General features: G+C 42.7%; 1 protein-coding gene across 2 annotated transcripts in view; it reads left to right on the top strand.

Annotated features, from left to right (window-relative positions):
* Positions 1-14,665, top strand: part of HMCN1 (hemicentin 1) — a 461,110-nt gene that overhangs the window by 412,587 nt on the left and 33,858 nt on the right. For both annotated transcript variants that reach the window (XM_033960229.1, XM_033960228.1), the window contains exons 95-98: positions 2,886-3,023; positions 7,741-7,862; positions 11,426-11,663; positions 13,318-13,380. In XM_033960229.1, the coding sequence (XP_033816120.1) occupies positions 2,886-3,023; positions 7,741-7,862; positions 11,426-11,663; positions 13,318-13,380 (561 nt within the window). The remainder of the gene's footprint in view (positions 1-2,885; positions 3,024-7,740; positions 7,863-11,425; positions 11,664-13,317; positions 13,381-14,665) is intronic.

Below are 14,665 nucleotides of genomic sequence, written 5' to 3'. Positions count from 1 at the left end.
ACTTAGCTTCAAAAAATGCCTATAGTGGCGTTAAGTGCCATAAAGCACCTATGTAGATGCAATTCCAGCGCCTTTTAGATTTAAGCTCTGTCACTTTAAATATAATACACATCGACATAAAATGCTTTAGTGTGGCGTTCTGAGGATCTTCGGTGTGAGATAACTGCTAGAAAATTGGGAGCCTCTCCCCACAAACCGGCATCACCCACGAACACCTCCCCCCGCCCCGAGAACCGGCATCGCCCGTCCAAAACCAAACTCTTACCCCGATCTGGCACCAGCACGCAGCACCAACCCACAGGACGTGCCGGTGCCTGCAGATCCTGCCTCTTGCCGTTGGGCTGGGCCTTAAGCATCTGAACATGCTCAAGGCCTTCTGGCTCTCGCTCTCTCCGAGCTTTCGCAGGCGGGGGGAGCAATGCTGATTCTCGGGGGGTGGGGGGAGGCGTTTGCGGGTAGGAGGGCAATGATAGTTCGTGGGGGTGGGTGGGTGGAAGCGCACCAGTGGCCTTGGGGGTGGGGGTGGGGTCTTTTGGGGATGTTGTGGGGTGGAAGCGAGCAAGGCCTCGGGGGGGGGGGGGGAATGTGGAATGAATCAAGCGTGTTTCCCTTACTTTCTATGGGGAAACTCGCTTTGATATGTGAGCACTTTGGTTTACGAGCATGCTTCTGGAACAAATTGTGCTCGCAAACCAAGGTTCCACTGTACTATTCATAATTAACTTAAGCACCGGAAGGATACCTTAGTTTCAGCACTGTTTATAGCATATCTCCCTAACTGCTGCCTATGTAGGAGGCAGTAAGGCTCAGATTCTTTAGACAGCGCCCAAGCTCAGTGAAAAACAACCATTTAAATGATGTATTTCACAGATTTTCAAGGTGCCTACCAGCACCTAAAAAAACTCAGACCCGGAATCACGCCCCCATAGGCGCTCTACAGCGCCTAACGCCACTGGAAGCAGCATTAGACACCATAAGCGCCAAAGGAGGTGTGATTCACATGAAAGGTAGGTGCCAGGAAAACCCTTGCAAACATTTCCGGCGCCCACCTTTACTTGAGGCGCGATTCTCTAACCAGTACCGTCGTGCGATTGACACACGATCAGCGGCCGCTTTTAAGGCAGCCGCCGACAAGGGGACTGGTTAGAGAATCTGGACATGAAGGCCATATTCTATAAATGATGCCTAACTCGGTAGGTGCCTACAGAAACAGTGCCTATCGCTAGGCAGTTTGTAGAATCACACCTAGTGGCACCGAAATCAACTTCAGCACTGGTAGGTGTGAATAACTTAGGTGCCGGTATCGTAAGCCAGGATTTTCTTGGCCTAATATACCAGCTGATTGGGGATTCCCCTGCCGCGATCAGCTCAGCCGGCAGCAGCAGACAAAAGAAAACTTTAAAAATTTTGACAGGAGGGATGTGGGGAAGAGCGGTGACGGGACTAAATTGCGCAAGACAACGGCACGCCGACAACTGAGCGCAGACAACTGAGCGCAAGGTTGACGGTGCGCCAAAGAAAAGCACTATTTTAAAGGGCTCCAACGGGGGGTGTGGGGGGAAACCCCCCCACTTTACTTAACAAACTTCACTGGCTACCCTTTGAATCCAGAGTCCTATTCAAATTCGCCTGCTTCTGTTATAAAACAGTATTTGGCCTATCCCCAAGCTACTTAAACCCTCACTTCTACCTGAATCGCATTAACAAGCACTCCCGCAGAATTCAGCTCTTCGCCTTCCCCTCCCTAAAACTATGTCACTCCAAAAGATTCCTTGATAAAACTTTCGCCTTCCAGGCTGCCAAACTGAACCCATGGCTAGCCCAAATTGTCCTTGAGGCCCCCACCTACCTCGGGTTTAGAAAATCTCTCAAAACTCACCTATTCCATGGACAAGACACCTAACACCCCTCTCCAATGAACAACAATCTCCTCCTGCCCCCTTCCACCTCTCTTTTCCCAACCTACCCACCTCCAACCCCTCCCCCTGACCTACACTCCCCCCTCTCTCTCTAACTTCAACTACTTCCTTGCTCCTAATATTGTTCAATTGTTTCGAACCACTTGTAATTTTGTTTTTGATAAACAAATGTGAACCGCCTAGAGCTCCTTGGGTATGGCGGTATACAAAAATAAAGTTATTATTTTTTAACAGACATTGCGCTGGCGTTGTGGGGGGTTTGGGGGGTTGTAACCCCCCACATTATACTTAAAACTGAACTTTTTCCCTAAAAAACAGGCAAAAAGTTCGGTTTCAAGTATAATGAGGGGGTTACAACCCCCCAAACCCCCCACAACACCAGCGGGATGTCTTTTAAGTAAAATAGGGGGGTTCCCCACCAACACCCCCTGTCGGAACCCTTTAAAATAGTGCTTTTCTTCGGCACGCCGTCAACCTTGCGCTCAGTTGTCTGCGCTCAGTTGTCGGTGCGCAATTTTGTCTATGAACCGGGAAGAGCTGTGCTTAGCGATTGCTTTTCTGAGCAGGTGCTAGGCACAGTTCCTCTCTATTTTACTGGGGCCCGCTATACAATCGGGCGCGGTTCTCTAACTGGCGCTAGACGCGATTCTCTTAACTCAGTGGTATTCAACCCAGTCCTCGGGGACCACCTGGCCAGACAGAGACAATAAAAACCAGACTGGCTAAGTGGTCCCTGAGGACTAGGTTGAATACCACCGCCAGTCTGACTGACGCTGTCACGGAATTGACACACGATTGGCGGCTTCTTTTAAGGCGGCTGCTGACATGCGCACCAGTTAGAGAATCCGGGGGGGGTTAACAATACAGTTGCACAAAGGGGTGTAGGAAATGATATGAGGGGAGTTGGCTGTACTTGAAAAATAAGTTAAAAATAAAGACTTTTTAAAAAAATAACCTTGCCTTAAGGCCCTGCTATGAGGAAGCTTGTGTCCATCATAAATCCTGTTTACTGGACAACAGCCAAGGAAATTGGAGAAGCGGTTAATGGGTTCACCCTCACCAACGGTGTCTTCAAGAGAGAGTCACAAGTGGAGTTTGCAACTGGTTAGTAACATGGATAAATAAATAAAGTTTGTATTTGCTTAACAGCTATTAATTAGTTCAGATCACAGGAATACATTGTGTTCGGTAAGTCAGGCTATGAAAACACTCATTTTTCACTCGGGAGATCTTCCCTGAGGGAACAGAATTTTCTCTTTGGCCTCCCGGTGATTCCATTAAATCAATAATCAGTCAGCAAAGCAGTGACGCAATTCCCAAAGAAAATAAAAGTTCACAGCCTTTTCCAGACAGTTGCTTCTTTGTAAATAGTTGTTATGGACTTGCAGTCTTGAGCAGTCGCACTTCCTCTTACTCATCGGCCCTCTTTAAAAAGGATGCTTAGAGCCGAGCATGGAAATTGCAACAAGGCTTGTGCCCTTCTGAAGTTTCTTCTTATTGGGCGCAGTATTTCGCCATTTAATCACTACCTCAGCATTTTCATCAGGTGACGTTGATCTTCAAAAAAAATACAAATATGAAGATGAAAGTGAGGTAAATCAAACCTTAACAAGTCCAAAACTCCACCTCACTCTACTAGAGGAGGAAATAAATGGCTCAGTCTCAAAGCTGAGAACAGCCACCTCCGATATGTTGTAAAGTTAACATTTAAGGTATGCAGTCATCTTCCAGTGTTATTAGAAGTAAGACAAACCAGATTTATGCGATAATTCATTCATTTATTTTTCTTCCATACAGCAGAGATACTAGCATGCCCCCGACGGGACCCGTTTCGCCCAAGCAGGGCTTTTTCAAGGGTTCACAGCGGGCGCTCTTTCATCAGCGTCCTCACAGCTTAGGTGCTAGCGCCCGCTGTGAACCCTTGAAAAAGCCCTGCTTGGGCGAAACGGGTCCCGTCGGGGGCATGCTAGTATCTCTGCTGTATGGAAGAAAAATAAATGAATGAATGATCGCATAAATCTGGTTTGTCTTACTTCTAATAACACTGGAAGATGACGGCATACCTTAAATGTTAACTTTACAACATATCGGAGGTGGCTGTTCTCAGCTTTGAGACTGAGCCATTTATTTCCTCCTCTAGTAGAGTGAGGTGGAGTTTTGGACTTGTTATGACGTTGATCGTCCCCTCTTATCCTTAGTTGTCTTGAGTAGGAAGCTACGTGGATACCTACAGAAAATTCCCACACCATCTCCCAAATAAAGGCTCCATGGATTGTTGAATATTTGCATTAAAGCACCTTCTTTATAGAACAGTGCCCGAAAGGGTGAATTTAGTGTGAGAATAGAAATTGAAAGTTTAGCATTGATTTTTCAGCACTAGCCCTCTCCCCCCCCTTTTTTATGAAGAACATAAGAATTGCCATACTGGGACAGACTGAGGGTCCATCAAGCCCAGTCTCCTGTTTCCAACAGTAGTCAACCCAGGTCCCAAGTACCTGGCAGAAACCCAAAGAGAAGCAACATTCTAGAGCTGAGATTGTGATGTCATAATGCCTCATTCCACCAATGCCTAAGAGCCAACCTCAGCAGTGATGTCACAATGGCTAGATTGTCCTAGACTTGGCTCGCATAAGAACATAAGACAGACCAAAGGTCCATCAAGCCCAGTATCCTGTTTCCAACAGTGGTCAACCCAGGTCCCAAGTACCTGGCAGAAACCCAAAGAGAAGCAACATTCTAGAGCTGAGATTGTGATGTCATAATGCCTCATTCCACCAATGCCTAAGAGCCAACCTCAGCAGTGATGTCACAATGGCTAGATTGTCCTAGACTTGGCTCGCATAAGAACATAAGACAGACCAAAGGTCCATCAAGCCCAGTATCCTGTTTCCAACAGTGGTCAACCCAGGTCCCAAGTACCTGGCAGAAACCCAAAGAGAAGCAACATTCTAGAGCTGAGATTGTGATGTCATAATGCCTCATTCCACCAATGCCTAAGAGCCAACCTCAGCAGTGATGTCACAATGGCTAGATTGTCCTAGACTTGGCTCGCATAAGAACATAATACAGACCAAAGGTCCATCAAGCCCAGTATCCTGTTTCCAACAGTGGTCAACCCAGGTCCCAAGTACCTGGCAGAAACCCAAAGAGGAGCAACATTCTAGAGCTGAGATTGTGATGTCATAATGCCTCATTCCACCAATGCCTAAAAGCCAACCTCATCAGTGATGTCATAATGGCTTGATTGTCCTATACTTGGCTCACTTAAGAGCTGCCATACTGGGACAGATCGAAGGTCCATCAAGCTCAGTATCCTGTTTCCAACAGTGGCCATCCCAGGTCCCAAGTACCTAAATAGATCCCTATGGACGTCTCTTTTATGAAATTATCCAAGCCTATTTTAAACTCCGCTAAGCTAACTAATTTCACCACATTCCTGCAATGAATTTCAGAGTTTAATTATATGTTGTGTGAAGAAATATTTTCTCCAGTTTGTTTTAAATCTACTATTTAGTAGCTTCATCACATGCCCCCTAGTCCTAGTATTTTTGGAAAGAGTAAACAAGCAATTCACATCGACCCTTTCCACTCCACTCAGTATTTTATAGACCTCTATCATATCACCCCTGAACCATCTCTTCTCCAAGCTGAAGAGCCCTACCCACTTTATCCTTTCTTCACAGAGAAGTCATCCCAAACCTTTTATCATGTTTGACGCCCTCCTCTGTACTTTTTCTAATTTCGCTCTATCTTTCTTGAGATACGGCAATCAGAACTGCACATAATATTTGAGTTGCAGCCGTACCATAGAGCGATATAAGGGCATTATAACATTTTCATCTTTGTTTCCTATTCCTTTCCTGATAATTCCTAACATTCTATTTGGAGGAAAGGCGGGAGAGGGGAGATATGATAGAGACATTTAAATCCCTATGTGGCGTAAATGTGCATGAGTCGAGTCTCTTTCATTTGAAAGGAAACTCTGCAATGAGAGGGCATAGGATGAAGTTAATAGGTGATAGGCTCCGGAGTAATCTGAGGAAATACTTTTTTACAGAAAGGGTAGTAGAAGCGTGGAACAGTCTCCCGGAAGAGGTGGTGGAAACAGAGACTGTGTCTGAATTCAAAAGGGCCTGCGCTAGGCACGTGGGATCTCTCGGAGAGAGAAAGAGAAAATGGTTACTTGCGGAGGGGCAGACTAGATATGCCATTTGGCCTTTATCTGCCGTCATGTTTCTATGTTTCTTTCTTAGCCGCTGCCAGACATTGAACTGAGGGTTTCAACGTATCCTCAACAATGACACCTAGATCCTTTTCCTGAGCGTTAAGGTTTTTTATCGCTATCTACGGCAGTAAAAGTTCCGGCGCTCATAGGAATTCTATGGGCGTTTGAGCTTTTACCACCATGGCCTGCAAAAAAAGATCCTAACACGGTTTTATAAAAGGAGGGTAGGTTAATAATTAAGACACTTAAATCTAGGTAAATGAATGGCAGGCCTAAATTTTTATGCGTAACTTTTAAGATCCAAAATTAAGAGGAATTTTCAGCTGAAAACTTGGGCTCCTAAGTCTGGTTGAAAATAGGGCATACATTTAAGAGCCAAATTCAAAAAGTAAATGTAGGATCTCAGATTGTTTCGAATATTAGGCCTAGAGTTTACAGAGAATAATATTTCTGGCCAAGTTACATAATGGACTCAAATATAAGCATGTGTGTTATCGATAGCAGTTAAATTGTGAATCTGCCATTTATACTATACTAACGATATTTGAATATTTACAGAATTATTTTGAGCCTTATGACTCTTTAAGATTTATTAAAGTGAACTATCATGTTAAAATACAATAATACTGTTAATGAAAGTTAATAGTAAATATACCGGGACCTGTGGTTAATAATGCATGTTAGTGAATGGGAACATGGTAGCACCTTTTAATAAATCTAGCTTTAACTGTGATGCAAGAGTTATCATGCATTAATGTGGAATAGATAAACTCATAGCATTTGATATGATGCGAAGTAACATATGCACACTTGATCTTATGCTAATGAGGTAAGAAGATATAAAATAGCTTCTCATTACTTCTTAGCTCGCATTAAAAAGAGCTAATTGTAAAATAGAGCTATTAATGCAAAAAATTTGACTCCATATTGGGAAGATATGAGTTATGGACTTATATACTCATAAAAGGCCCAGGTTGATATAGGGGAGAATTCATCAAGGGACTCTTAACTGATTTAGTCCACCCTAAATGCTAAAGACACCTATTATATTCCGATGGGTGTCTTAGCATTTAGCTCGCGCTGAATTCCCTCCATGGTATGCTTATCAGCCACAGTGTTAAAAATCACATCAGGTTTCTTTTTTGCATTCCACAGCGGCATTAGTCTTCGCTTGCTAGGAACATCATTTTGTGAAAATGAAAACCCAGATAAGAAGTGCTGCTTGCAGATATTCCTGCAACACAGGAGGGGAAGGGAGAATAGACAAACCCCCTTTGGCCAATGGTGTCTCTAGTCTCCCGACTGTTCTTTCTGCCATTAGCTGATTTACCAGGGCAAAAATCTGTCTTAGTGGCCACTGAATTACACATATGTGAGGAACCCTCGTTTTAATATGTGGACCAGGGGCACATATCTAGTTTGTCTGTCTTAATCCTGCTCTGCACAGGCTCTGTGCATTCAAAACCATGACAATTAGGAACTCGAAAGGTTTCATTGATTGATGAATAGCTCCAAATTCTTTGCCTGCAAACCAGAGCAACACAGACCTCTCGCAAAGACAACATGGTTCTAAATGACAGCTGTTAAAATTTGCAGGAGAGATCTTGCGTATGACTCACATTGCCCGGGGCTTGGACTCAGATGGCGCTTTGTTGCTGGATATTGTAGTAAATGGATATACATTGCAACTACAAACCTCTGCCGACGTCAGTGTCAAGGTACAGTAGAAAAAAAAAATCATTACACTTTTCTCTATTCTGCATCAGGATTTTTTTTTTTCCTATCTATAAAAAATAGTAGAAGTTCAGACTCTGGCCTTTTGCAGCAAATCACAAAATGTTTACCTGATTTGCTGCTGAGTTAAATGTTAAAAGCATCCTTATTCAAAAGACCCAGGCCCCCAAACTTGAGGTTTCTAAAAAGTGAGTGGGGTCAAGTATAGGATCGGATTTGGTGATTTAAGTTAGAGAATTGTGCCTCTCTGGAGTCTATTTTAAACGGAAAGAAGGAGACTACTGGAAAACTTACAAAACACTGAAAAAATACATGCATAAGCATTTTTAATATGCAAACAATATGTGTTTAAAAAATGTAAGGCTGCTTATGCACATTTTAATATGCTAATGCATGTTTGCAGCACAGAGATATTCCTGGAGATGGCGTTGCAATATGTGTGTAATTATAAAATACACTCATACAACGAGTACCGTATTGTCACCCATATACCGCGCACCCGTTTAAAACACGCACACGGGTATAGCGCACGGGGAACACAAATTTATGTTAAAAAAATGTAATATAGCGCGCACACGCGTATACCGCGCATGCTAAAACCTCCTCCCGCCTACTCCGAACCGGCATCCTCCCCCCCCCCCCCCGCTCGCTTACCCGTGTTTTACAACTTTTTTTTTTCAATCCGATCGGCATCCCCCCTGCGAACCGGCATCCTCCCCCCCCCACCGCTCGCGTCACTCCCCCCCTCCCCCGCGATCCTACATCCCTCCAGCACCAAACATCTCTTACCCGATTGGGCACCAGCACCAATGCTCAGGACGTGCCAGTGCCAGTGCCCGAAGATCCTCCCTTGTTGGTTTGGGCTGGGCGGTGCAGGAGAGATCCTCCTTCTTCCTGCGCCAGGCTGGACTAGGCTTTGAGCATTTGCGCATGCTCAAAGCCTTCTGGTCTCGCTCTCTCCGAGATTGAAAAAAAAAAAGTTGTAAAACGCGCTCACGCGTATAACGCGCAAGGTTATGCACGGTTTGTAAAATCGTGTATAACGCGCGCGTTATATGCGTGAAAATACGGTACACATATACTTTTGCACCTGTTATGGAGCAGGTATAAATTAGTATATTTGAATCTGCATGTTAGGGGATAGTTCTGGGGTTCTTTTGTAAAATCATATTAACATATAGACCAATGAGCCCATCATGTTATAAAATTCACTTAGAGGTGCCCAGAGGATGTCTATATGGAAAGTAAGATAGGGAGATGACATACGAGTATGTACCAATAATTTAGATGTAGCCATAGAACTGTTATAAGTGTTTGCAGCTAAATAATAGAGATATGCACATAATTTACAGTAATCTATAAGTTACATGTGTAAGTATGACCCTCACCCATGCTCCACCTATGTGTAAACCTACCTGTCAAATAAACACTCATATAAGATATGCCTGGTATCCTTTGGTTATGTAAGGGGAGGATGAATTTTTAGAAAATGCTGAAAACTCAATTATTTGCCAATGCCTTTTTATGCTAAGGTATATTTCAGTTGATTATCGTCTTTTAGAATTTTTCTGACATCAATGTATAATTTAAAGCTTGCTTGTATTTCTGAATTGATTGAATTTGCGCTCTATCCCTATTATAACAGGGGCGATTAACGAAGTTGTTTAGACACGTCTATGTTATTTGTGATAATCGGAAGGAAACGAGATTTTATGGATGTGGTATGGAAACCGCATAGTTGTATGCGGTATATAAATTTTTAAATAAATATGTGCATATTTACAGAATAGCACTTAGACAGAATTATAATTTTTGTGCGGATATGTGCACACAAATACATTTATATACCATTATTCTAATTATTCATATGCATAATTGGTATATAAATGTTAGCTCTAACTTTATAAACTATGGGTCCCTTTTATCAAGCTGCGTTAGAGGTTTTTAGCTCGAGCCAGTGCTGTAAATGCTCCTATGCTCATAGGATTCTTGTGAGTATCAGAGCACTTATCTCGCTGGCCCGCACTAAAAACCTTTCAACCCACTACTTCTTAAATTGTAAACTGCTTAGATTTTTGTTTGAAAAGTTTTGGTATATCAAATAAATTGAACGTGAACATTTATGTGTCTACGCAGGGGTAGGAATCCTTGGTCCTCGAGGGCCACAACCCAATCGGGTTTTCAGGATTTCCTCTAGCAATATGCGTGAGATCTATTTGCATACAATAGAGGCAGTGCTTGCAAATAGAGCTCATGCATATTTAAAACCTCACTCCTGGCCTAACATTAGGTGAGTTTTCATTCTAAAACTACAACACCTAAGTCGGATGCTTAGTTTTCTTTAAATATCATCAGCTTTCACGGTTCATAGACAACAACGCGGAAGACAAAGTCGCGCGCCGACAACTGAGCGCAAGACGGAGGCGCGCGCCGAAGAAAATTACTGTTTTTAGGGGCTCCGACGGGGGGTTTTGTTGGGGAGCACCCTCAGATTATTTAATACAAATTGCGCTAGCGTTGTGGGGGGTTTGGGGGTTGTAACCCCCCACATTTTACTGTAAACTTAACCTTTTCCCTAAAAACAGGGAAAAAGTGAAGTTTTCAGTAAAATGTGGAGGGTTACAACCCCCCAAACCCCCCCCAACGCCCACACAATGCGGTGCGATCTGTATTAAGTAAAGTGGGGGGGTTCCTTCCCAGGCCCCTCCCGTCGGAGCCCTAAAAACAGTAATTTTCTTCGGCACGCGCCTCCGCGCTGCGCTCAATTGTCTGCTCGCGCCTTTGTCCCGGCGCGCTTTTGACCTGACACCACTTTCACATTTATGGCTTGCTACACAAATCTGTAGAAAGCCATAGATTTCCATTAATTTTATTGAACTGGCATTATTTATCAATTTTAAACATGCAGTATCAAGAATTAATCTTGTACAGAAAAAAAAGTATTAGCAAAGAACAAATAATACAGTTTATATCTAGAACGAAAATACATAAGCTAATCCATCTCAAGTCCACATAATAACCGAGATCCTTGATTGCTAGAATGAAGAAAAACAAAAACTTTCAAAAATCTTAGGAAAACTAAGTTCCAACATCTGAGCCAGAATCTAATTTCTAAGAGCTCAAAAACTTCAACCCCCTTCGAGACGCTTTAGGGACAGAAATGCAGTTAAGTGTGAAGGTTCAAAAAAAATACATATTTCAGGTTTTAACATCGGTTGAACTGGCATTGAAAATTATGGATCCCTGCCTGTTGAACTTACCTTTCTCTTTTGATAAGAAACTATTCATGCAATTTTTTTGTTGCCCCATAGAAAACATGGCGGTCACTAACCCACATTCTAATAATATAGATAAAGCACAATAGGAATGGAAAAGATACAAATGGGGGAAATCTCTGAAATGGCTGGAGTTGTACTAGAAGATTTCACTGAAATATACTATAGTCTTAATTAAAAGCCTGTCCTGTAACAATAATCATGTTGTCTGCTATGATGGGGTTAATCAGATACATGAGATTTCGTTAATAGCTATTTATGTGTGTTTTCAGGATTATTCTGAGGACTATATCCAAACAGGGCCTGGTCAGCTCTATGCCTATTCCACAAGGCTATTTACTGTAGATGGAGTTAGTGTACCCTACACATGGAATCATACCGTTACCTATGACCAAACTCAAGGACGGATGCCATTTTTGGTAGAAACCCTCCATGTGTCTTCTATTGGAGCAGAGTACAACCAACTGGATGAAACGTTGGACTTTAGAATGCAGGCTTCAATTTCTAAAGGTATTATTGTTCAATGGTTTGACCACTAGTTTGCTCCATCATTTGGCGTTTATTGTGGAACAAAATGACCTGGTAGTTTATCCTTTTTGTCAGGAGATCAGCCAGGGGTGTATAGTTCAAAAAGTCACTTTTTTGGTGAATATGTCACAGAAGCTCAAAGACTTTGAGCTATTGTGACATATTCACCAATAAAGTGACTTTTGAACTATATACTGCTGGCTGATCTCCTGACATCTTGTCCCCATTGTGTGTTCTCGTCTCATCGTTGAGGCCTGTTTTTGGCTTCTGATTCGGTTTATCGTTTTTGTCATCCCAGGCTTAAATTTAAGAAAAAGTTAAAAATACTCTTAAAACCAATAGGAGGAAATTTTTTTTTCACTCGGAGAATAATTAAAATCTGGAACACGTTGCCAGAGGATGTGGTAAGAGCGGATAGCGTAGCTGGTTTTAAGAAAGGTTTGGACAAGTTCCTGGAGGAAAAGTCCATAGTCTGGGGAAAGCCCAGGTTTAGATGCAAATTTTGGTGCCCACTTTTTTCTAATCATTTTTTAACGGTGCAGTTAAGTCAGGCTGCAGTAGCATGCCTGCTGCCGCTTAACTTACAGGGCCATTTCTAGAATTTGGGCCTTATGCACTATCTTATAGAATAGTGCCTAGTGTATATAGAAGCCTAGCTGTCAATGAATGGCACCTTTAATGGGTGACGGGATAATTGCCCGCCAGACGCCAGCGCGCCGACAATCCAGCGGAAGACAGAAGCGCGCGGGGGAAAAAATAATTTTTAAAGAGCTCCGACTGGGGGTTTGGGATGGCAACCCCCCCCCCCCCACTTTATTGGTTAGTGTTTGCGCTGCCATTGCAGGGGGGGGTGAAACCCCCCACATTATAGAGAAAACGGAACTTTTCCCGAAAAAAATCAGAAAAAGTTCCGTTTTCGCTATAATGGAGGTTTCCAACCCCCCGAACCCCCTTCCAACAGCAGCGCGAACACTAACCAATAAAGTGGGGGGTTACCACCCCAAACCCTCTGTTGGAGCTCTTTAAAAATTACTTTTTCCCCGTGCGCTTCTGTCTTGCGCTCCACTGTCTATGAACCCCTTTAATGCATGTAAGTGGTGTATACCTCTAAGCACCAATTTATAGAATTGCTTTCAAAGGCTTAAGAGCCAGCTTTAGTAAGTGGTGCCCAAATTTAGGAACCATTAAAATCTGTGCTAAATGCGGATTCTATAAAGGTCACTAGCACTAAGCAACCATTTACCACCTGTGCCCAATTTTGGATACAAGGACTTATGCCTACCCAAAGCTAGTGTAAATCTGCACTCCCAGTTGATGGCAGTTGAGTGTGCAAATCCTAGTATTCTATAACAGTGCGCCTAATTTCTGGGAATGCCCCTGATCCGTCCACGCCCCTCCCATGATCATGCTCCTTTTTGAATTGCACAAAAGAATTTAGGTGTCCAGGTTAATAAATAACAGCACATAAGCAGATTTACACATAAGTCCTAATTAACTAATTAGTTTACGCATAGATCTAGGATCTGTGCCCAAATTTGGGCAACCTTTATAGAATTCAGGGGTAAGTGTATTCAGAGACTGAGTAGATGGTATATTATTGAATCTAAAATAATCTTGGAAATCATTTACTTCACAGGTGATCGTAGCAACCAGTGTCCAAATGGGTTTGGTTTGGATTCCACTGGACCATACTGTGCAGGTATATAGAAGAGACATTATTCATAGATACATTCCCCAGAATTTGTATGAAATTTGCCATAGACAAAGCAAAGAATGTTGGGGGGGTCTTTCATGTCTACATTGGACTCAATTTTGGTACGGTTGATGTTTATATGTGTTTATGAGATTCTTTCTCTGATACAACCAAAACGGTTTACTTATTACATACATGATGATGTTTCATGGTTTAATGATATAATTTGGAAATAATTATACCTTTAACAAACAAACAAAAAGGAAACCATATGTGTAAATACGTAGATATTGTTGCTTCAGAAGACAGGGTCTATTAGGACTCCAAAAATCTATCTACAATAACTTCTCTTTCTTCATTGTTTTTACCAGACCAATCTAGAAGAATGCAATATGTCCTTTGCCAGCAGATGGAGACAAACAAAAACTTCTCAAGCTGACTTTTCTTTCTTTAAGAATAGTGCAGCAGAGCCAATTCACAGTATGTCTCCAGTAGATGAGGCAAAAATCTAGTCTGGTAATGCAGGCAGCTGGAAGGTCATGCAGGAGGGGCAGAGAATATAAACTCTATTTCCCTTGCTTCAGGAAATGTATCTCAGCTTTGGTTTTGTGTAGGAAAGGTTTGAATTGTATGCATAAACCAATGGAAGGCCAATGTTATGACCAGAGAAGAGGCATTTTGTGGTGATAACATTGAAGGAAGATAAAATCATGCAGCTGAATTCCAAATAGACTGTACTGGGATAGATTTCAGTGGGAGACTCTTGGTTAACAGTTCAAGAATACCTATGGAAACAGGAGCAGGCTGGCTGAGATGCAAAGTGGAAGGCTGGACTCAGAGTTAAGCTTCAACGAAAAAGGTGTGGCTGAATTTCTACCTATGCTGCCAGCAGCATCAGCAACAGCTTTGTGGAGAAACTGGAGGCGGTGGAGTTAGTCCCCAACTCAGAAGTTATATGGCTGTTCTTCAAATAAGAGCTGATCCCACTCATAACCCAAGTAGTCATCGCCCTGGGAATCTCAAAAAAACAGGAACCAGACACTACTAAAGAAGACTTCATTTTGGCATGGATCAGTCTATAACCTTACATGTTCTGCAACCAATTTGGGAAATTTGACCGTGGAATGGGTGGCGCTGAATGACTCCTTTCCAGATACATGTTCCTAAGGAGAAACTGGATAGCCTGCTGAAGCTATCTAAAGTGGACACATTGGTCACAGTAGTTACTTGCAAGTCCATGATTTCAATGGAAGGTGATACAGCACTGAAAGATCCAGAGGATCACAAGATG

The sequence above is a fragment of the Geotrypetes seraphini genome, chromosome 10 (genome assembly GCF_902459505.1).
Source record: "Geotrypetes seraphini chromosome 10, aGeoSer1.1, whole genome shotgun sequence".
NCBI classification, from domain to species: domain Eukaryota; kingdom Metazoa; phylum Chordata; class Amphibia; order Gymnophiona; family Dermophiidae; genus Geotrypetes; species Geotrypetes seraphini.
The sequence above is the reverse complement of the archived record's forward strand: the minus strand, read 5'-3'. Positions and strand labels throughout refer to the sequence as shown.